Here is a 22,616-nt window from a genome sequence, read left to right on the forward strand (position 1 = left end):
CGCAACTGCGTGTTGACGTCGGGACGCTCGCCCGACGTCAATGCACGTCATTTCGCGCTCAAGCAGGTCGGGCGTGTGCCCGCCTGCTGAGCTAGAAATTTTGCCCTTAAGGTAATTGGCAAAAGAAGCAATGGTGACATGAGGAAAAACTTTATCACGCAGTGAGTGGTTAGGATTTGAATGCCTGAGAGTGTGGCGGAGGCTGGGTCAACTGAGGCTTTCAAATGGTAATTGGATCATTATCTGAAAAGGAAAAATTGCAGGACTATGGGAAAAAGCAAGTGGCAAGTGAGTGAATTGCCTCTTCAGAGGGCCAGCACAGACATGATGTGCCAAATGGCCTCCTTCTGTGCTGTAACCATTCTGCGCTTCTATGAATCCAAGAACAGATTAAAGTAGAGGTATGGTGAATTATTGAAATAAGACACAAAGTGGATTGCACTGATACTTTTATTTTAAGATCTCAGCAGTGGTACAATACACACAGTACGTCAGTGATTTCTTTAAAATATGAACAAGGACTCTATAGTTTTCAGCTAGGAAATGGATATCACTTCAGGAAAATGTAAGACACCAAAATGTTTTTATTTTCCAAAACAACAACCACCGATAAAAGGTTGAAGCGGGTGAACATGGATAGACACCTTCACTATTCAGACAAACACGATTTAACCCTATTCTGAGAGCTGGCTTGCAGGTTACATCACCATCTTTAATTTCTTCAGCTTGCACACAATTACCAGATGTGCTTAATCGGGCAGAGCCTTGGTATTGGCCACTAGTGAAGACACAAAGGTACAAGAGTCCAATGGAGAAATTTTCTGTCAGTAAATCAAGGCAAATTTGGCATCTCAAATTAAAGCATTTCAACCACTTAATTTTACAGGTATGGAGTTTTTATTTATTTTTCAGAATATTTTTCTGATTACTTTGCTCCTGTTTTCTTCCTTTTGTTCCTGACAATTCAGAGCTACAAATCCACAGATGTTAGCATTTTGCACATGTGAGCAGAGACATTGACAAGCCTGAATAAAAACAGAAAATGCTGGAAAAACTCAGCAGGTCTGACAGCATCTATGGAGAGAGAAACAGAGTTAACGTTAACATTCTCTCTTCATAGTTGCTGTCAGACCTGCTCAGTTTTTCCAGCATTTTCTGTTTTTATTTCAGATTTCCAACATCCCCAGTCTTTTGCTTTTATTTGACTTTGCTCTGACCTGATGTCCAGACATATGCACTTTCCAGCAAAGATAGGGTTACTGGACAGTGTAAATCCTGACTGATTGTCCCCCTCTAAAGCAGGGATGCTGAGGCCCAAACTGTCCAATACACAGATTACTCACTAAATCTAATTGGCCAATTTAGATGGTGCATTTACTAGGATAGTGGCATTTCAGTGGATTAGAATCATGTAGTGAATTTGTAAAAGAGAATTTCATGATCCCATTATATACTCCCTTATATATAGACTGTGGTTTGAAGAAAGAAGTGAGCCTGAAGCTGCATTATTCAAGCCACTGACTCAAGGGTTGGGAGAATTATTGTCCTTTACTTTTTGCCAGTGATGGATGTCATTGCAGGGAGTTGACTTACAAGCTGTTCAGTCTCAGTAAAGTAGCTCCTGAATCTCACTGCCTGATATTTTTTCTTATCTTTACAGCGATTCATCACAGTTGAGGCCTTTGGGACTGTGTTGAGAAGAAAACAAATTAAGGGATTCAGTAAACTCTTTGAGTTTCAATGTTCTTGAATGCCTGAGAAATGCATGAGAAATTCATATAATGTGATAAATTCCAACCCTCCCCTAACCCTCAGCTAATAAAAGAACTGATGGCTCCACAAGATTGGTTGTGATCTGTCTAATATACTCCCAAATGACCCTGCCCTCAGCTGCCCTGGTTCAAATTCTGACCTCAGCTCCAAAATGGCACCATTGATGAATTCTAACAGATGATCTTTGCAACAAAAAGTTTCCATCCACTGCACAGCCACAAAGTTACTCCTCAAGCCCTGTGCAGATAGATTTTCCTGGACATGACAACACCAGCAACTGCCAGACAAGTGGAAAAGCTGAGCACCATCAAGAATACCGGCACAGAGGGCAGGTGTCGCTCCCAGAATGTTGTGATGATTGGTCGACCTGGAACTTCCTGAATAAAGGAAAAAAAAGAGCTTGAGTATTTCCTCTTCAGCAATACGGTGTAGTGTTCTTGGTTCAAATATGGACAAAAGAGCTGAACTCACGAGGTGAGACAAGAATGACTGCCCTTGACATCAAGTTAGCATTTGACTGCATCAAGGAGCCCTAGCAAAACTGGAGTCAATGGGAATCGTGGGGAAAACTCTCCGCTGGTTGGATTCATACCTAGCACAAAGGAAGGTGGTTGTGGTTGTTGGAGGTCTCAGGACATCAATGCAGGAGCTCCTCAGGGTAGTGTCCTATGCTTTTATTTTAAGAAATATAGCGTTAACCATATTTTTAAATTTATTCTTTCATGGGATGTGGGTGGCGCTAGCTAGGCCAGCATTTATTGCCCTTGAGAAGGTGGTGGTGAGCCACCTTCCTGAACCGCAGCAATCCATGTGGTGTGGGTACACCCACAGTGCTGTTAGGGAGGGAGTTCCAGGATTTTGATCCAGTGACAATGAAGGAACAGCAAAATAGTTCCAAGTCAGGATGCTGTGTGGCTTGGAGGGGAACTTGCTGATGGTGGTAAAGGTCACAGTTTTGGAAGGTGCTTTTGAAGAAGCCTTGGTGAGTTGCTGCAGTACATCTTGTAAATGGTACACACTACTGCCACTGTGTGTCAGTGGTGGAGGGAGTCAATGTTTGTGGATGTGGTGTCAATCAAGCCGCCTGCTTTGTCCTGGATGGTGTCAAGCTTCTTGAGTGTTGTTGGAGCTGCCCTCATCCAGGCAAGAGAATATTCCATCACAATCCTGAATTGAGCCTTGTAGATGGTAGACAGATTTTGGGAAATCAGGAGGTGAGTTACATTGCCATAGAATTCCCAGCGTCTGAACTGTTCCTCTAGCCACGGTATTTATATGGCTAGTCCAGTTCAGTTTCAGGCCAATGGTCACGCTCAGGATGTTGCTAGTGGAGGATTCAGCGATGGTAATGCCATTGAATGTCAAGGGGAGATGACTAGATTATCTCTTGCTTGAGATAGTCATTGCCTGGAACTCATTTGGCATGAATGTTACTTGCCACATATCAGCCCAAGCCTGAATGTTATCCAGGTCTTGCTGCATATGGACACGAATTGTTTCAGTATCTGAGGAGTCGCAAATGGTGCTAAACATTGTACAATCATCAGCAAACATCCCCATTTCTAACCTAATGATGGAAGGAAGGTCATTGATGAAGCAGCTGAAGATGGTTGGACATAGGGCACTACCCTGAAGAACTTCTGCAGTGATGCCCTGAAGCTGAGATGACCGACCTCTAACAACCACAACTACCTTCCTTTGTGCTAGGTATGACTCCAACCAGTGGAGAGTTTTCCTCCGGATTCCCATTGACTCCAGTTTTGCTAGTGCTCCTTGATGGCACATTCAGTCAAACACTAACTTGATGCCAAGGGCAGTGACTCTTGTCTCACCTCTTGAGTTCGGCTCTTTTGTCCATGTTTAGACCAAGGCTGTATTGTGGTCAGGTGCTGAGTGACCCTTGCGGAACCTGAATTGAGCGTCAGTGAACAAGTTATCGCTAAGCAAGTGCCATTTGATAGCATTGTTGATGACCCATTCCATCACTTTGCTGATGATCAAGAGTAGACTGATGGGGCAGTAATTGGCTGGGTTGGATTTGTCCTGCATTTTGTGTACAAGACATACCTGAGCAATTTTCCACATAGCCGGGTAGATGCCAGTGTTGTAGCTGTACTGGGACAGCTGGCTAGGGGCACGGCAAGTTCTAGAGCACAAGTCTTTAGTACTATTGCTGGAATATTGTCAGGGCCCATAGCCTTTGCAGTATCCAGTGCCTTCAGCCATTTCTTGATATCGTGTTGAGAGAATCAAACTGGCTGCAGGCTGACTTCTATGACACTGGGAGCCCCAGGAGGAGGCTAAGATGGATCATCCACTTGGCACTTTTGGCTGAAGATGGCTACAAATGCTTCAGACATATCTTTTGCACTGATGGGCTGGCCCCACCTCATTGAGGATGGAGGTATTTGTGGAGCCTCCTCCTCCAGTGAGTTGTTTAATCATCCACAACCATTCACAACTGGATGTGGCAGGATTGCAGAGTTTAGGTCTGATCCATTGATTGTGGGATCGCTTAGCTCTGTCCATCGCACGCTGCTTCTGCTGTTTGGCATGCAGGTAATCCTGTGTTATAGCTTCACCAGGTTGTCACCTCATTTTTAGGTATGCCTGGTGCTGATCCTGGTGTGCCTTCCTGCACTCTTCATTGAACCAGGTTGATCCCCTGGCTTGATAGCAATGGAAAAGTGAAGGATATGCCGGGCCATGAGGTTACAGGTTGAGGTTGAATACAATCCTACTCTGCTGATGGCCCACAGCACTTCATGGATGCCCAGTTTTGAGTTGCTAGTTCTGCTCGAAATCTAAGCCATTTAGCATGGTGGTAGTGCCACACAACATGATGGGGGGTATTCTCAATGTGAAGATGGGACTTTGTCTCCACAAGGACTGTGTGGTGGTCACTCCTACAAATATTGTCATGGACCGGTGGATCTGCAACAAACAGATTGGTGAGAATGAGGTCAAGTATGTTTTTCTGTCTTGTTGGTTCCCTCACCACCTGCCACAGACCCAGGCTAGCAGCTATGTCATTTAGGACTTGGCCAGTTCGGTCAGTAGTGGTGCTACTGAGCCACTCTTGGTGATGGACAATGAAGTCCCCAAACCAGAGTACATTCTATGCCCTTGACATTCTCAGTGCATCTTCCAAGTGGTGGTCAACATGGAGAAGAACTGATTCGTCAGCTGAGGGGATGGTAGGGTGGGGGATGGGGGCGCGGTGCGTGGCAATCAGCAGGAGGTTTCCTTGCCCATGTGTGACCTGATGCCATGAGACTTCATGAGTTCCAGAGTCAATGACGAGGACTCTCAGGGAAACTCCCTTCCAAATGTATACCACTGTGCTGCCACTTCTGGTGGGTCTGTCCTGTTGCTAGAACTGGACATCTATCCAGGGGTGGTGATGTTGATGTCTGGGACATTGTCTGTAAGGTATGATTCTGTGAGTATGACTATTTCAGGCTGTTGCTTGACTAGTCTTTGGAACAACTGTCCCAATTTGGCATAAGTTCCCAGACATTAGTGAGGAGGTCTTTGCATGGTCGATAGGGATGGGTTTACCGTTGTCATTTCCAGTGCCAGGTGGCCCATCTGGTTTCATCCCTTATCAACTTTTCTGTAGCAGTTTGATACAACCGCGTGGCTTGCTAGGCCATTTCAGAGGACGTTTAACGATCAACCACATTGCTGTGGGTCTCCAGTCCAGGTAAAGATGGCATATTTCCTTCCCTAAAGGACATTAGTGAACCAGGTGGGTTTTTACAACAATTGACAATGGCTTCATGGTCACTATGACTGATTCCAGATTTATTAATTGAATTTAAATTCAACCAGCTGCCATGGTGGGATTTGAACCCATGACCCCAGAGCATTAGCCTGGGCCTCTGGATTACTAGTCCAGTAACATTACCACTGCCACCATGGCCAGCACCACTCCACAGTTGTGGCTGAGAGCTGGTATGACAAAGGTGGAGATAAATTTCTTTCAGTAAATGCCAATGACACCTAAGAACATTATAAAGCACTCAAACATAAAGAATTTGAATTTATGTAGTGTTTTTCACATTTACTAGCCCTCCCAAGGCACATTACAACCAATAGATTGTTTTTAATGTGCAGTAGCTGTTCTTTTTTCAGTAAATTTGATAGCAAGGTCCTAAAACTGCAACCATAGAGCCATAATTCTCCAATGCTCACTTCCATCTAGTTACTGTCCACTCTGTGAACACACCCTTTCTGAATTTACTTTAAGCCTGAAGGTTTCCTATTCACATCCCACAGTAATAAATAACCAGATAATCTAGTTTTTGGGAGTGTTAGTTGTGTGAGAAATATCTAAGGTGTCTCCCTGCTCTTTGAATTGTGCTTTGAGATCCTTGCCAGCTGAGTAGGCAGAAGGGAATTAGGTTTAATCTTGCATCCAAAAGATAGCACCATCGACAATACAGAATTTTCTCAGTACCCCTTTAAAGTATCAGTGTGGTTGGAATACTGAAATCTATAGTTGGGCTTTGAACCCACAATTATGAACAAATGGAAGAGCACTGCTAATTGAACCAAATTGACACACACCTAATTTACATTAAAAGCTGTTAGATGCAGCATTTTCTGTTAGGTAGCTCACCCTCGCTGTTTTTATTTACTCATTTGTGCAGTCACATGATCAGTGCTAAGCAGCAAATTCAGTAAGGCTGCACTCCCAGACTGAAGTTGGAGTAGGCTGGAGTATGAGTCCGAGATAGGACTATAACATTATTACCATGCTTCTTTGACCCATGCTCCCTTCTAGGGAGGCTCAGGGCCACTAAACCTTCCTCAAGTCAAAGGGCTGTTTATCATCCAGATTCCAGAGGTATAGCTGTGATGATTTGAATCCATTCCCAATCCAGATTTTCAATATCAGTTCATCTTGGAGAAACAAAAGGAGTAACGACAATACCAACAAGCATATAGAGCAGCTTCTCAGCACTGTTGAATACTGCAGGCTGATTGAGAAGGATGAGGGAGGATTAGTTTACCATTGTCACAGTCAGAGTGTCATCTGTGACTTTGATAAGAGTCGTTTCAGTTCTGTGACAGGGCAGAAATCTAATTAGGGGGAATCAAGCTCGGAATTGTGGGCAGGGTGGGAATGGATTTGGATTTGCAAGGCAACAACATGTTCAAGGACTTTGGAGAAAAATTGGGGATGGCATCATAGTTTGCAAGGAGAGAGGGCTCAAGGCTATTTTTTATTGAGGAGATGGGTGATGAAGAGGGAGGCACCAGTATCAAAGTGAGAGAGAGCTAACAACATCCGCTAATGCAGGAGCTAGGAAGAGAAGTTGAGTAGTCAGCAGTTTGATGAGGAATGGGGTCAAAGGGAGCAGGAGGAGGGTCTAATGGACAAGATGAGCATAGAGGGGGCATGAGGGCAGATAGAAGAGAATCTAGAAAAAGATGTGAGATAAGGGAAGATAGAGATGAATCTTCGGAGAATTTTGGCCAGATGGACTAATGGAAGAGAGGATAGTAACAGAGGCAGCTGAAGGGATAACATCAATTTTTGTGACAAAAATGTCCCTGAGCTCCATGCACTTACTGTCAAATCTGAGGGTAGGGTGGCTTAAGAAGATGGTTTGCAGTCGAGAAGAGAGCCAAAGTTATCTTTGCGTTCCTGGATGATCCTTGAATAGTGAACAGGTTTGACAAAGGGGAGCAGGACCTGATAGTGCTTTAGCTGATCTAAGCAGATCTGGCATCAACTCCAAATCAATGATCATGATTTGAGCACTGAATTCCCACACAATGATCTACATCCCTTCATTCCCATTATATATAACTGCAATGGATTAGCTCATTTCATCTTGATCAAAGTTCTTGATGTACACAGTATGTAAACATGAAATACTGCACTCTAGTACATTGATCACATAAATCTGGGCCAGGAGAGGCTAGTCACTCAGACATTGCTCGTTTCCTGTTTGAATACACCATCAATTTCAAATCATTCCTGTGGGAGTGATTAACCAGGCAGAGCTATCAATACAACAGACTGATCTTTATTCAATTTATCAACACTGCTGATCACAATATATATTTGCTTTTGTGAACATATTCTCCAATGTCACTTCAGATTTACTAATGGATCTCACCGGGTTTAAACATTCACCACCAAACCATCTTATTATTCAATCATCAAGCTGACATTGAAATGGGTAGCTTTAAGATTTTAATTTAATCTGTTCACCGCTTACCTGAACCTCGGGCTCGAGGGTCCAGATTGCTGTCTCCGGAATAATTCCTATGGCACACATTACCTACAGAAAGAACACAGGCTAGTTAAGGGCAGCATTGAGCAAATTACTCATATACACAGATAGATATATCAAACAGACTCAAAGTACAAATGAAGAGAGTTTTGACTGCTACACCAAACGCGAATGTAAAATGGGAGATAACAACTCAGACACTCGTTAAACATCTTTCCCAATTTTCAATTCCATTGACATCATTCATAAACTCCTCAACTCATAAAGAGAGGCGATGGTGCAGTGGCATTGTCGCTGGACAAGTAATCCAGAGACCCAGGGTAATACTCTGGGGACCCAGTTTCAAATCAATAAAATTCAATAAAAATCTGAAATTAAAACCATTGTCACTAATGTCCCTTTAGGGAAGGAAATCTGCCACCCTTACCTGGTCTGGCCTACATGTGACTCCAGACCCACAGCAATGTGATTGACTCTTAACAGCCCTCAAATAGTTGAGCAAATCACTCAGTTGTATCAAACTGCTACAAAGTCTCAAAAAGGAATGAAACCGGGCAGACGGACCACCCGGCATGGACCTAGGTACCAGAAATGACAATGGCAAACTCAGTTCTGTCGACCCTGCAAAGTCCTCCTCACTAACATCTGGAGGCTACTGCCAAAATTGGGAGAGCTGACTCACAGGCTAGTCAAGAAAAAGCCTAACATAATCATCCTTACGGAACCATATCTTACAGATCACCATCCCAGCAGAGGTGGTGGCACAGTGGTATACAGTCAGGAGGGAGGTGCCATGGGAGTCCTCAACACTGGCTCTGGACCCCATGAAGTCTCATGGCATCAGGTCAAATACGGGCAAGGAAATCTCCTGTTGATTACCACGCAACGCCCTCCCTCAACTGATGAATCAGTGCTCTTCCATATTGAACATCACTTGGAGGAAGCACTGAGGGTGGCAAGGGCACAGAATATACTCTGGGTGGGGGACTTCATTGTCCATCACCAAGTGTGGCTCGGTAGCACCACTACTGACTGAGCTCGCTGAGTCCTAAAGGGCATAGCTGCTAGACTGGGTCTGCAGCAAGTGGTGAGGGAACCAACAAGAGGGAAAAACATACTTGACGTCATCCTCACCAACCTCCCTGCCACAGACGCATCTGCCCATGACAGTATCGGCAGGAGTGACCACAGCACAGTTGTTGTGGAGACCAAGTCCCGCCTTCACATTGAGGATGCCCTCCATCGTGTTGTGTGGCACGACCAGAGTGCTAAATGGGATAGATTTCGAACAGATCTAGCAACTCAAGATTGGGCATCCATAAGGTGCTGTGGTCCATCAGCAGCTGCAGAATTGTACTCGAACACAATCTGTAACCTCATGGTCTGGCATATTCCCCACTCTACCATTACCATCAAGCCAGGGGATCAACTTTGGCTCAATGAAGAGTGCAAGAGATTATGCCAGGAGCAGCACCAGGCATTCTTAAAAATGAGGTGTCAACCTGGTGAAGCTATAACACAGGACTACTTGCATGCCAAACAACATAAGCAGCAAGTGATAGACAGAGCTAAGCGATCCCACAACCAACGGATCAGATCTAAGCTCTGCAGTTGTGAATGGTGGTGGAAAATTAAACAACTCACTGAGGAAGGAGGCTCCACAAATATCCCCATCCTCAATGATGGAGGAGCCCAGCACATCAGTGCAAAGATATGGCTGAAGCATTTGCTACAACCTTCAGCCAGGAGTGCCAAGTGGATGATCCATCTCGGCCTCCTCCGGAGGTCCCCAGCATCACAGATGCCAGTCTTCAGCCAATTTAATTCACTCCATGTGATATCAAGAAACGGCTGAAGTCACTGGATACTGCAAAGGCCATGGGCCCTGTCAATATTCTAGCAATAGTACTGAAGACTTGTGCTCCAGAATTTGCCGTGCCCCTAGCTCAGTTGTTCCAGCACAGCTACTACACTGGCATCTACCCGGCCACGTGGAAAATTGCCCAGATATGTCCTGTACACAAAAAGCAGGACAAATCCAACCCAGGCAGTTAGCGCTCCATCAGCATGCTCTCGATCATCGGTAAAGTAATGGAAGTGTTCATCAACAGTGTTATCAAGCTGCACTTGCTTAGCAACAATGTGCTCACTGATGCCCAGTTTGAGTTCCGCCAGGGCCACTCAGCTCCTGACCTCATTACAGCCTTGGTTCAAACATGGACATAAGAACTGAACTCCTGAGGCGAGGTGAGAGTGACTGCCCTTGACATCAAGGCCACATTTGACCGAGTGTGGCATCAAGGAGCCTTGGTAAAACTGGAGTCAATGGGAATCAAGGGAAAACTCTCCACTGGTTGGAGTCATGCCTAGCACAAAGGAAGATGGCTGTGGTTGTTGGAGGTCAGTCATCTCAGCCCCAGGACATCACTGCAGGAGTTCCTCAGGATAGTGTCCTCGGCCCAACCATCTTCAGCTGCTTCATCAATTACTTTCCTTCCATCATAAGGTCAGAAGTGGGGATGTTCGCTGATGATTGCACAACGTTCAGCCCCATTTGTGACTCCTCAGATACTGGAGCAGTCCATGTCCAAATGCAGCAAGACCTGGGCAATATCCAGGCTTGGGCTAACAAGTGGCTAGTAACATTCGCGCCACACAAGTGTCAGACAATGACCATCTCCAACAAGAAAGAATCTAACCATCACCCCTTGACATTCAATGGCATTACCATCACTGAATCCTCCACTATCAACATCCTGGGGGTTACCATTGAACAGAAAATGAACTAGATTAGCCATTTAAATGCAATGGCTACAAGAGCAGGTCGGTGGCTAGGAATCCTACAGTGAATAACTCACCTCCCGACTCCCCAAAGCCTGTCCACAATCTACAAGGCACAAGTCAGGAGTTTGATGGAATATCCCCCACTTGCCTGGATGAGTGCAGTTTTAATAACACTCAAGAAGCTTGACACCGTCCAGGACAAAGCAGCCCACTTGATTGGCACCACATCCACAAACATTCACTCCCTCCACCACTGACACACAGTAGCAACAGTGTGTACCATCTACAAGATGCACTACAGGAATTCACCAAGGCTCCTTAGACAACACCTTCCAAACCCACGACCACTACCATCCAGAAGGACAAGGGCAGCAGATAGATGGGAGCACCACTACCTGGAAGTTCCCTTCCAAGTCACTCATCACCCTGACTTGGAAATGTACCACTGTTCCTTCACTGTCGGTGGGTCAAAATCCTGGAACTCCCTTTCCTCCTTCCCTTCCTGTGGGTGCACCTACACCACATAGACTGCAGCGGTTCAACTAAACAGCTCACCACCACCTTCTCAATGGCAACTAGGAATGGGCAATAAATGCTGGCCCAGCCAGTGATGCCCACGTGAATGTATATTAAAAAAATGCTCTTATTATACTATCACCAGATGTCTAAATCACACTCAGCCTGTAAACAATGACACATACTGCACACTTCTTATTTCAGGAGCAGGCAACAGATGTTGGATTATAATTTCAGTGCATCACAGCACTTAGAAAGTAAGATTTTTAAATTTGAATCTTCATGTTGTAACTCCACTGGTACCCTTCAATACCAGCTGCACTTTTTACTTAACACAACATTGGTGATTATATATACACACCGGTGATTAGAAAATTGTAGAAATACTCAGCAGGCAAGGCAGCATCTGTAGAAAGAGAAACAGAGTTAATGTTTCAGATCTGCGACATTTCATCACAAACCTGAAACCTTACCTCTTTTTCTCTCTCCACAGACTCTGCCTGGCCTTTTCCACCAATTTCTATTTATATTTCAAATTCTCAGCATCAGCAATATTTTGCCTTTTGCAATGGTGATTTTTTGGCAGTTCAATAATGTCTACATATACTTTATAGCATCACCAACAAATCAGCTTCTTTTCACCAGCACAATCAGCTAGAACTTTACTCCAACATCTCTAGACACACTACCTGCTTCCACTCAGGCTATAAAGTTGCAATAGACACTTAACACTAACAGAGAAATGTACAGAAGCTGAAATGCAGTGAACCAGTGGATGGGTGGGGAGGGAGGAGGGGGGATTGAATTAACATTTTGCTTCAGTGGTACCTCTCTAGCAGCGCGTTCCCCAGCCTGTACTGCTCCATCCATATAACCACTCCACTTGGTGGCTGTCTCAGTCCCAGCAAAATACACTCTCCCAAAGGGCTCTCGCAGAACTCTGAACAAAAATTAAAATCAACTTGTGTGAGTCAATCCCCTCAAACAAAATCACCTTATCTAAAATAAAACAAAACAGAAAATTCTGCAAATATTCAGCAGGCCAAGCAGCATCTGTGGAGAGAGAAACAAATGTAATGTGAAATAAAAACAGAAAATGCTGGAAAAACTTAGCAGGTCTGACAGCATCTGTGCAGAGAGAAACAGAGTTAACGTTTCGAGTCTGTATGACCCTCCTTCAGAACTAAAGAGAAGTAGAAATGTTATGGCATTTATACTGTTTAAGGGGGGTGGGGCAGGCGAAGCTGGATAGAAGACCAGCGATAGGTGGGGGCTAAGGAGAGGTTGACAAAGATGTCATGAACAAAAGGACAAAGGGGGTGTTAATAGTATTGTTATGGGCTAAAGAAGGTGCTGATAGTGGCATAAAGGTAAGAAAGCAGAATGTGTTAATAGCAGAACAAGGGTAAGCACTCTGTGAAAGAATAACTTTTGACAGATGCTTTCAGATCTGCTGAGTTTTTCCAGCATTTTCTGTTTTTATTTCAGATATCCAACATCTGCCGTACTTTGCTTTTAACAAATGTAATATTTCAGATTGATGAACTTTCATTAAAACTGGAAATATTTAGAGATACAATAGATTTTAAGCAAATACAGAGGCAGGCAAAGAAGGAAGGGAGGAAAGGCCAAAAGGAAAGGTTTATGATTGGATGGTGTTGTAAGATGCCTATAAGGGATATCTGCATGACATCACGGGTGTCTTTAAGCTTTATGCCTATGTATAACCGTTCTTGTGTGCCTAGCCTTAATAAATGAGCCCAGAAGGTGTTTACCCAATCCCTTGTGAGTGATTGCTGCCTTGTGCATTGTACACTAAATATGTAGATATGCCCAAGGTATTATGTCATTATAAGAACATGACAAATGGAAGGCAGGAGAGATTAAATGGCAAAAGGGATGATGGTGCAAAGATTAAGCCTGGCAGTTGTAGGACTGACAGTGTGAGTGTTATGCTCCATCACAGTTGTAGCTGATAATTAAGCATACCCAGGTTATACCATCTACTGAAGTCCAGTGAAGTGGAAGCAGGGTATTGAACCCAATTAGTTGGCACTGTAGTACATATGAGAGCAGAGACAAAGTACAGCTCTCACCATTCAGCAAGAGACACCATGTGCTATGATGCAGATAGCAAATATTCACAGGCACATACCTGCCAAACTGAATAAACATCCCAGGTGGGAAGTATGCAGTATAGCAGCCACCCGAGTACTGCTCCTCACACCAGTCTTTCTCTTCATAATGAACAGCCTGACAACAAGAAACATTTGTGTTTTAATGACAAGTGATAATGGTAACAGAATTTATCATTAGCCATACATGAATAAATCTTTAAGCATTATCAATTTCTTTTCCAAGGTAATGGGACACAAGGTGCAAAAGTGGATAGCTTCCAAAATCAGGCTGAGGGATCAGGAAGTGCAATTAACCTGTGCCCGTTCAAATTAACGCAGGCATCTCACAAACTTCGCGCTGCTTGCTAATGATAATGATTGTGGAGTGCAGTTCAGCACTAAATGCACATTTGACTGGCCCCCTGCCTCCGCAGAGGACACAAACTCGTAAAAGGCTAGCGCCACTTAAAGCTAGCCTGCACTACTTTAAGCCAAACTGCAACTCTTAAGGGTGCTTTCCCCTCATGTCCCTCAACCCAACTCATGTGAGACCTCAGACTCTATGGAGCTGGCACCCACGCTATCCTTTCCATCTGGCTTGGTTGTAGCCTGCTGGTGCCCAGTGACTCACCCTCTGTCTTTATTCTTACAGGTAATCAAGGGCTTGACCAGGCCCAGCAGGGCAGGCGGTTGAAGTCCTCAAAGAATAAGAGACAGATGAAGAGGTATCGTCACTTGAACTCATACATGCAGCCACCAGCTCTGATACAGACTCTGTGTGAGCATTAGAGGGCAGCTTAGAAGTAGCCCCTTATTCTAGGAACCCCAGCCATGGTGAGTCACCGGGTACTAATGGGCTACAACCAAGTCAGAGGGCAAGGATAGTGTGGGTGGCAGCTCCATAGTCTTAGTTCGTCCACGAGTTCTGCTGCCGAGGGCTCAAATGAAGGCTTTGATGGGATACTTGACATATAGACAATGGCTAATGGCATGCACTCAGAAATATTTCACCCATTGGCAGGCCTGCCAGAAATCCTGATTTCACTGTTAAGCAGTTCAGCTTGGAGTTCAGCTCCAACTCAGCACAGGGTTTTGCGTGGAGCGTGGAGCCCATCCTTTCTAGCATGGAAGTGGTGGCCAACTCCATGAGAGCACTTGAAGACCCGACCATGGTGCAGCATCTGATTTCCGATTTCTCAGCCTCCATTGCAGCAGCAGAAACACCCAACTCCAAAATGCCACAGTGGGAACTCAGACAGGTGTCATGGCATCTCGGATTGTATGTTTTAATTGGCCCAAAACTTCCGATCAAAGTTGGAACTCTTGTGTCCGATGCTGATCAGACAGAAAACTACCCACTTCCCTGCGTATGTTGAAAAGCTCTGACTTCCAACCCACGATACAGAAGAAATCTCTCAGCACAGGAATCCACACAGATAGCAGTGAAGAGAATCAGCACAGAAACAACATCCCACTTTTACTGTATGGATATGTAAAGGATAGCCTTTGTTGCTCTAGCTGCCAAACAGTAAGTTTAAATGTTCAGTGTGAATGGTAGTAAATGGATGAATGGAAGAGTGAATGAATGTGTAGGGTGGTAGGCTGGGTAGAGGTGGGTGAGGTAAGTGGGTAAGTGAGTAGGGTGGGTGAGGGAGGTGGGTGAGGTGGTAGGGTGGCAGGTGGGTAGGTGGGTGGGTAGATGAGTTAGGGAGTAATTGGGATGCAATGGGAGGGCTTTTCAGGTCAGGAGCTAGTCCATTTGGGTCAGGGGAGTTGGGGGCGGTAGGAAGTTGGATGGTGGGGGCTAGTCAGGTCAATTGAGGGGGGAGTCCAGGAGGATTGGTAGTATAGTTACCCCGAGTTACACTAGGATTTTTCTGTCTGACATTCATGAGTAACTATCCAGGTAAGTAATTTGGAACTGTTCAAAGTCCCCAACTCTAACTCAGGGATGTGGATGTGCCGGCTGTCTCCTCCCTTCTTCCTCAACCTGGTAGAATGGGTTGTGCCCTCATGATGGCCAGGTGGCAGAGGATACAATGGACAACCACTGGACGGCTCCTCCACAGTGGCTGAAGCAACAGCACAATTGCCAATGATCTGCTCGAAGATGTTTATCGTGGCAGCATGGCTCTCACTTTTAATGTTGGCCGGTGTAGTAGGTTGTTGTGCTGAGCCATTAGCCAGTTACAGGGCAGATAGCCTTTTTGCCCAGCAGTTACCATCTGATTTGACTTGGTGGCTGAAAAAGTGCAGGATCAGTGGACTGGTGAAGAATGAATGCATCATAGAAGCATAGAAACATAGAAAATAGGAGCACGAGTAGGCCATTCGGCCCTTCGAGCCTGCTCCGCCATTCATTATGATCATGGCTGGATCATCCAACTCAATAGCCTGCTCCCGCTTTCTCCCCATATCCTTTGATCCCTTTCACCCCATGAGCTATATCTAACTCCTTCTTGAAAACATACAATGTTTTGGTCTCAACTACTTTCTGTGGTAACAAATTCCACAGGCTCACCACTCTCTGGGTGAAGAAATTTCTCCTCAACTCAGTCCTAAATGGTCTACCCCATATCCTCAGGCTGTGACCCCTGGTTCTGGACTCCCCCACCATCAGGAACATCCTTCCTGCATCTACCCTGTCTAGTCCTGTTAGAATTTTATAGGTTTCAATGAGATCCCCACTCATTCTTCTAAACTCCAGTGAATATAATCCTAACCGACCCAATCTCTCCTCATATGTCAGTCCCGCCATCCCGGGAATCAATCGGGTAAATCTTTGCTGCACTCCCTCCATAGCAAGAACATCTTTCCTCAGATAAGGAGACCAAAACTGCACACAATATTCCAGGTGTGGTCTCACCAAGGTCCTGTACAATTGCAGCAAGACATCCCTGTTCCTGTACTCAAATCCTCTGGCTATGAAGGCCAACATACCATGTGCCTTCTTTACCACCTGCTGCACCTGCATGCTTACCTTCAACGACTGGTGTACAAGGACACCCAGGTCTCGTTGCACATTCCCCTCTCTCAATTTATAGCCATTCAGATAATAATCTGCCTTCCTGTTTTTGCTACCAAAATGGATAACCTCACATTTACCCACATCATGGTTGCTGCGAGGCTAGCTAATTCAGCGTGAGCTGAGCATGGTCAGACATCAACTACACATTGTGTGGTAACCTATGCAGTTTGGATACATCTCACCATTGAGGCGCAGCAAAACAGCCCATAGAAATATAGAAACATAGGAGTAGGAGTAGGTCATTTGGCCCTTCGAGCCTCCTCCGTCATTCAATATGATCACGGCTGATGCTCTATTTCAATGCCATATTCCCGCTCTCTCCCCATAGCCCTTTATGCTTTTAGAGTCCAGAAATCTATCTGTTTCCTTCTTAAATACATTCAGTGACTGGGCCTCAACAGCCTTCTGTGGTTGGGAATTCCACAGTTTCGCCACCCTCTGAGTGAAGAAGTTTCTTCTCATCTCACTCCTAAATGGCCTACCCATATCCTGAGATTGTGACCCCTTGTTCTAGGACCCCAGCCAGAGGAAACATCATCCCTGCCTCCAGTCTGTCCAGATCCGTCAGAATTTTATGTTTCAATGAGATCCACTCACATCCTTCTAAACTCCAGTAAATAAAGGCCTCATTGGCCCAATCTCTCCTCATTTGGCGATTCTGCCATCCCAGAAATCTGCCTGGTGAACCTTCACTGCACTCCCTCTATGGCAAGTATATCCTTTCTTGGGTAAGTAGACGGAATTTGCACACAATACTCCAGGTGAGGTCTCACAAAGGCCCTGTACAGCTGCAGTAAGACATCTTTGCTCCTGTACTGAAATCCTACTGCAATGAAGGCCAACACACCATTTGCTTTCTTAACTGCTTGCTATATCTGCATGCTTGCTTTAAGTGACTGGTGTTCAAGGACACCCAGGTACCTTTGTATATCAAAATTTCCCAATCTATCACCATTTAAATAACACTCTGCCATTCTGCTTTTTCTACTGAAGTGGATAACTTCACACTTATCCACTTTATACTGCATCTGCCATGTATTTGTCCACTCACTCAACTTGTCTAAATCACCTTGAAGCCTCTTAACAAACTCCTCTCTACTTACATTCTAACCTAGTTTTGTCCTGTCAGCTAACTTGGAAATATTACCTTTGGTTCCCATGAAATGTGCCATGAGGAAGCCCATTATTTTGGCAAAGCCATGTGCGCACTCAATGTTTCTCTCTGTTCAGGGAGAAGAAATGAAGTCCCTGTACAGAGCCTCTGTCATCTCTCTGATGCAGCAATGAGCAGCAAAAGGGCAGATGTTAGTCATGTGGCTTTGTCCAGCCTGAAGGGATCCCAATACAAAGAAGTTAAAGGCCATGGTCACCTACACAGCCACTCGCAGCTCTATCTTCAGCCGGCTCTGTGGCTGGTTTCAAGAGCTGGAAGAGTTCTGTGAAAATCATGTGAATCACTGACAATCACTCTGCTCATGGGGGGAGATGGTGGCTTAGTGGTATTGTCACTGGACTAGTAATGCAGAGTCCCAGGGTAACGCTCTGGGGACCTGGGTTTGAATCCAACCAAGGCAAATGGTGAAATTTGAATTTAATCATTAGAAATCTGGAATTAAAAGTCTAATGATGACTATGAAACTATTGTCAATTGTTGTAAAAACCTATCTGGTTCACTAATGTCCTTTAGGCAAGGAAATCTGCTGTCCTTACCTGGTCTGGCCTACATGTGTCTCTGAACCCACAAGCAATCTGGTTGACTCTGAAATGGCCCAGCAGGCCACTCAGTTCTCAAGGGCAATTAGGGATGGGCAATAAATGCTGGCCTAGCCAGCGACGCCGACATCTCATGAACAAATTTTTTAAAAGGTGGAGGTTAAGTGCTCCCTAAAGAGCCTTAATGAGTAAGGCCTCCTCCTAACAGCTCTTTTCCTCCCTCTGCAAGCAACTTGTCCTCTTATTTATTGCCTCTGCACCACTGTCCTCACACGCTGCAGTTCAAGGGGACTGTTACCGTAGCCCTCATGACTGGGAGCAAATGGTATGCTCAGAGCCCTTCCAGCCACAAGCATTGCCTTCCCCATGTGCAGCACCATTCCCTGCAGTTTTTACCAACTGTAAACAACTCCTCAAAACACCCAGCACTGCCACTAACTCAAACAAAACAAGTAGAAGGTAATCAGCAACTAAACTGATCATTTAAATGGTGTTGCTGGCATCCATCGTGTAGTTGAGCTCTTGTTTAGCTGTGTGCTTAAGAAAGGGCATTAACTAGAGTGGCAAGGTCCAAAATGGCAGCGTTGACATCAAATCCTCACTAAACACTGACTGATGTCACAATCTGCCTACTCTGCATACTTCTGTCACATGCTTGTAATGCTGGCGCTAAGAACATCACCAAGATGGTGTTCAGCATTAGACACACTGGAAGTGAGTAGTAGCAGCATGGATACCATTTTTCTACCCATAATGTCAAAACCACTGGAGTTACAGAGCTAAATGTTGTAGCCACAGTCTCCTTCATGGAGCTGCCTATTGAATGTCAATGAACAACTGGAGCAGAAAGAAAGAATGGCTCTTTTTCAGTAAGAAGGTCAACTAGGATTAAAATTTAACATTTCTAGAATGACTGTCTTTAAGGGTCCCTTAGTAATGGTGTTTGGTGTGCCCTAATTTACATGAAATGCGAGGCTTCAATGACCTTTGTGCACACCAGAATGCAGGCTCCTAGCTGCTGCCTATTGGTACACCCCAAGGGCTTATAATATTAGGCATGGGGTAAGTTTGATTTCAGGGGCATTCCACATTGGAAGCTCTTTGACATTTCATGGTACAATATCAACCCACTAGGGTCTCAGTGAATCACTCTTGAAGTAATATGAAGAAATGTCCCAGTAATTCAGCATTGCCAACATCCCACATTCAGCACTAAGATGTTTGACCAATTAATCTGTCCTGTGGTGATATTTGACGTGAGAGAGTAGAGTATTCTTCGAATAGTGACATGGATGTTTGTAGATATTGGGCACAAACAGAGTAAAGCTTAGACATCAAATTTCTGTATCTAATAACCTGTCAACATTTACTGTCAGAAGGTTGGCTACACAATCAGTGTATTCAGGAGAAAAGAAGAGATTACTGGGGAAAAAAAGCATATCTCGCTTTCAACAACTTGTATCCTTCCCCTTCATAATTGCACATTGCATGCAGAAAAGTGACACATTTCCTCCTCCCTTCCCATTACTAAAGGCCTAATGTCTGTATAGACATTCAATGGCATTACCATTACTGAATTCCCCACTTTTAACATCCTGGGGGTTACCATTGACAAGAAACTGAACTGGACCAGCCATATAAATACTGTGGCTACAAGAGCAGGTCAGAGGCTAGGAATCCTGTGGCAAGTGACTCACCTCCTGACTCCCCAAAGCCTGTCCACCATCTACAAGGCACAAGTCAGGAGTGTGATGGAATACTCCCCACTTGCCTGGATGAGTGCAACTCCAACAACACTCAAGAGACTTGACACCATCCAAGACAAAGCAGCCCGCTTGATTGGGACCCCATCCACAAACATTCACTCCCTGTACCACTGACGCACAGTAGCAGCAGTGTGTACCACCTACAAGATGCACTGCAGGAATTCACCAAGGCTCCTTAGACAGCACCTTCCAAACCCACGACCAGTACCATCCGGAAGGACAAGGGCAGCAGGTGAATGGGAACACCACCACCTGGAAGTTCCCCTCCAAGCCACTCACCATCCTGACTTGGAAATATATCACCGTTCCTTCACTGTCGCCAGGTCAAAATCCTGGAACTCCCTTCCTAACAGCACTGTGGGTGTATCTGCATCACATGGACTGCAGCGTTCCAGGAAGGCAGCTCACCACCACCTTCTCAAGGGCAATTAGGGATGGGCAATAAATGCTGGTCCAGCCAGCTAGGCCCACGTCCCTTGAATGAATAGAAAAATCACTCCGCCAAACTGGGCTGTCTTGTGTGAAGCAGTGGGTGTGTACCCGATCTGCTTAGGTTTTCCAGGGTTGGATGCAGCCTGACCAGCAGCCGTCACCAAAACAGTAAGTATTTAAAAGCCGTTCAAGTGGAACCAGGAGGAGCAGGAGTCCATCCCTCAGCTATGTGACACTTCTGAAAGCTGCTGCCAGCTGCAGATGACCCCTTTCTCTTCTCCTCTCTGGCCACCATTCCTGGCGTGTACCTGAGAATCACTGCCAATGAAGCCAACAGTCCAAAATTTGTTTTCCACTTGTCTGTGACAATCTCTTACAGCTTTTCCAAGTTAATGAAATGAGGCATAGGCCCAGAAATATTTTTAATCCATTAACTCACATCCTCACTACAAATGAAAGATAATTGATTGTCATGGAGTCTTGTATTAAAAGGTGCTTACATACAGGGCTTCTTCTGTCTCCAAGACCCGTGCATAAATCTGGCAGATTCGTTGCTTCCTGAAAAACAATATTTTTTTTTCATTCCACTCAGGAATGTGGCTAGTTTAATATTGAGACACATAATGTGCTAGTATAGTCTCCTGCATGGCAACAGAATTCATGGCGTATTATACTGTGACATCACATGCTGTATCACACAGAAGTGTTATGTATTAGTTGCAGATTAAGCTCTGTTTACATTGCTCCATCAACCACTTTCTTTACGCAGAGAGTGGTGGGAGTATGGAACTCTTTGTCACATTGGGTGGTTGAAACAGTTAAGGAGGATTGATGCATATATGAGGAAGAAAGGACAGAAGGATGGGGCAGGGTAGGAAGTGGCAATTAGAGTAGGAGGAAGCTCATGGAGAGGATAAACATCGCCCAAAAAGCCTGTGCTGCAGATTCTATGGAATTCAGTGTAGGTGCAGTATTGGTTTGGTCAGTGGTATTCACCAGAAAAGTAGTGAGGATCAATTGGGATATTGGAAAATTTTAATCAGGCCACAAGTAGGATTTTAAAAATATTTCTAGATTCATTATGATTTATTTCTCCAAAAAGGTATGCTGGTACATCAAACAGAAAAAATGATTATAAAAGATAACAGGTTAGTAACTGTATACAGTACACCACATGTAAAGTTACTTCTGTGTTTAATAACTTACCAACTTTTTAATAATCTACTAACTTTTTCCACTTACCTCCCACTCACTGCCTCTCCCACTCGCTGCTTCTCTCCATGAACCTCTTGCTCAACGACCCTCCTGTTCATAACTTCTCCCAATCCTCCTGCTTACCACCTTTCTTCTGCTCGCTGATCCTCCCGTTTGTTGCTTCAGGGTTGCCAAACAGGAAAAGGTCAACAAGCGGGAGGGTTGACAAGCGGGAGCGAGGCAGCGAGCGGGAGGGTCAGCGAGTGGGGGAGTTGGCGAACGGGGACGTTGGCAAGCGGGGGTTTGGCAGGCGGAAGAAAGATGGCGAGCAGGAGGGTCGATGAGCAGGAGAGAGGTGGCGAGTGGAAGGGTCAACGAGTGGGAGAGAGGCAGTGAGTAGGAGGGCCAACGTGCAGGTCACAGGAAACACAAGTGCAGTCCATGTGGTGAATATCATTGAGTTGAAAACACACTACAGTTCCCTCTAATTTCAATAAAAGTTTCAAATTAAAACATTGTAGCATTTCCATTTCCCACCTTAACAATTCTAAATTTCCCTTTGGGCAGACTGACAATTTAGTGACAATTTACATTGGACAATTCTGTGGTATAAATGTACATTAATGTGAATTGAGGTGAGACAATCCTAACTTCATTAAACATTGGACCTTTAGAGCCAATAAAGAATGGAGACTTTTACACATCAGTTTGGGATGTAGTGCAAAATGGGGAAGAGTGGATCGGCAGCCTGGCTTCTATCTCTCCCAGTTTTTATTTCCATTGAGTTGGCTGAGTGACCGTAAACAGAGAATAGAGGTGAACAGTTGTTTTTCAGACTGGAGGACGGTATATAGTTGGGTATCCAAGGGGTGGTATTAAGACTACTAGGGGAGGCAGACTCAATTGTGGCTTTAAAAAGGGTATTGGATAATTATCTGACAATGAAAATTTTCAAAGCTACAGGGAAAAGGCGAGTGGGACTAGCTGAGTTGCTCTTGCAGAGAGCAGGCATGGACACAACGGGCCAAATGGCCTCCTTCTG

General features: G+C 44.8%; 1 protein-coding gene across 1 annotated transcript in view; it reads right to left on the reverse strand.

The window, feature by feature from the left end:
- Positions 1 to 436: 436 nt before the first annotated feature.
- The window catches only part of LOC144683776 (amine oxidase [flavin-containing]-like), a 60,269-nt gene continuing 38,089 nt past the window's right edge, over positions 437 to 22,616 (reverse strand). The window contains exons 11-15 of the mRNA XM_078547156.1: positions 20,881 to 20,938; positions 13,480 to 13,577; positions 12,153 to 12,264; positions 8,010 to 8,072; positions 437 to 2,150 (exon numbers count right to left, since the gene is read on the reverse strand). Of these exons, the coding sequence (XP_078403282.1) occupies positions 2,004 to 2,150; positions 8,010 to 8,072; positions 12,153 to 12,264; positions 13,480 to 13,577; positions 20,881 to 20,938 (478 nt within the window). The 3' untranslated portion in view covers positions 437 to 2,003. The remainder of the gene's footprint in view (positions 2,151 to 8,009; positions 8,073 to 12,152; positions 12,265 to 13,479; positions 13,578 to 20,880; positions 20,939 to 22,616) is intronic.

This window comes from Cetorhinus maximus, chromosome 8, assembly GCF_964194155.1.
Source record: "Cetorhinus maximus chromosome 8, sCetMax3.hap1.1, whole genome shotgun sequence".
Taxonomy (NCBI): domain Eukaryota; kingdom Metazoa; phylum Chordata; class Chondrichthyes; order Lamniformes; family Cetorhinidae; genus Cetorhinus; species Cetorhinus maximus.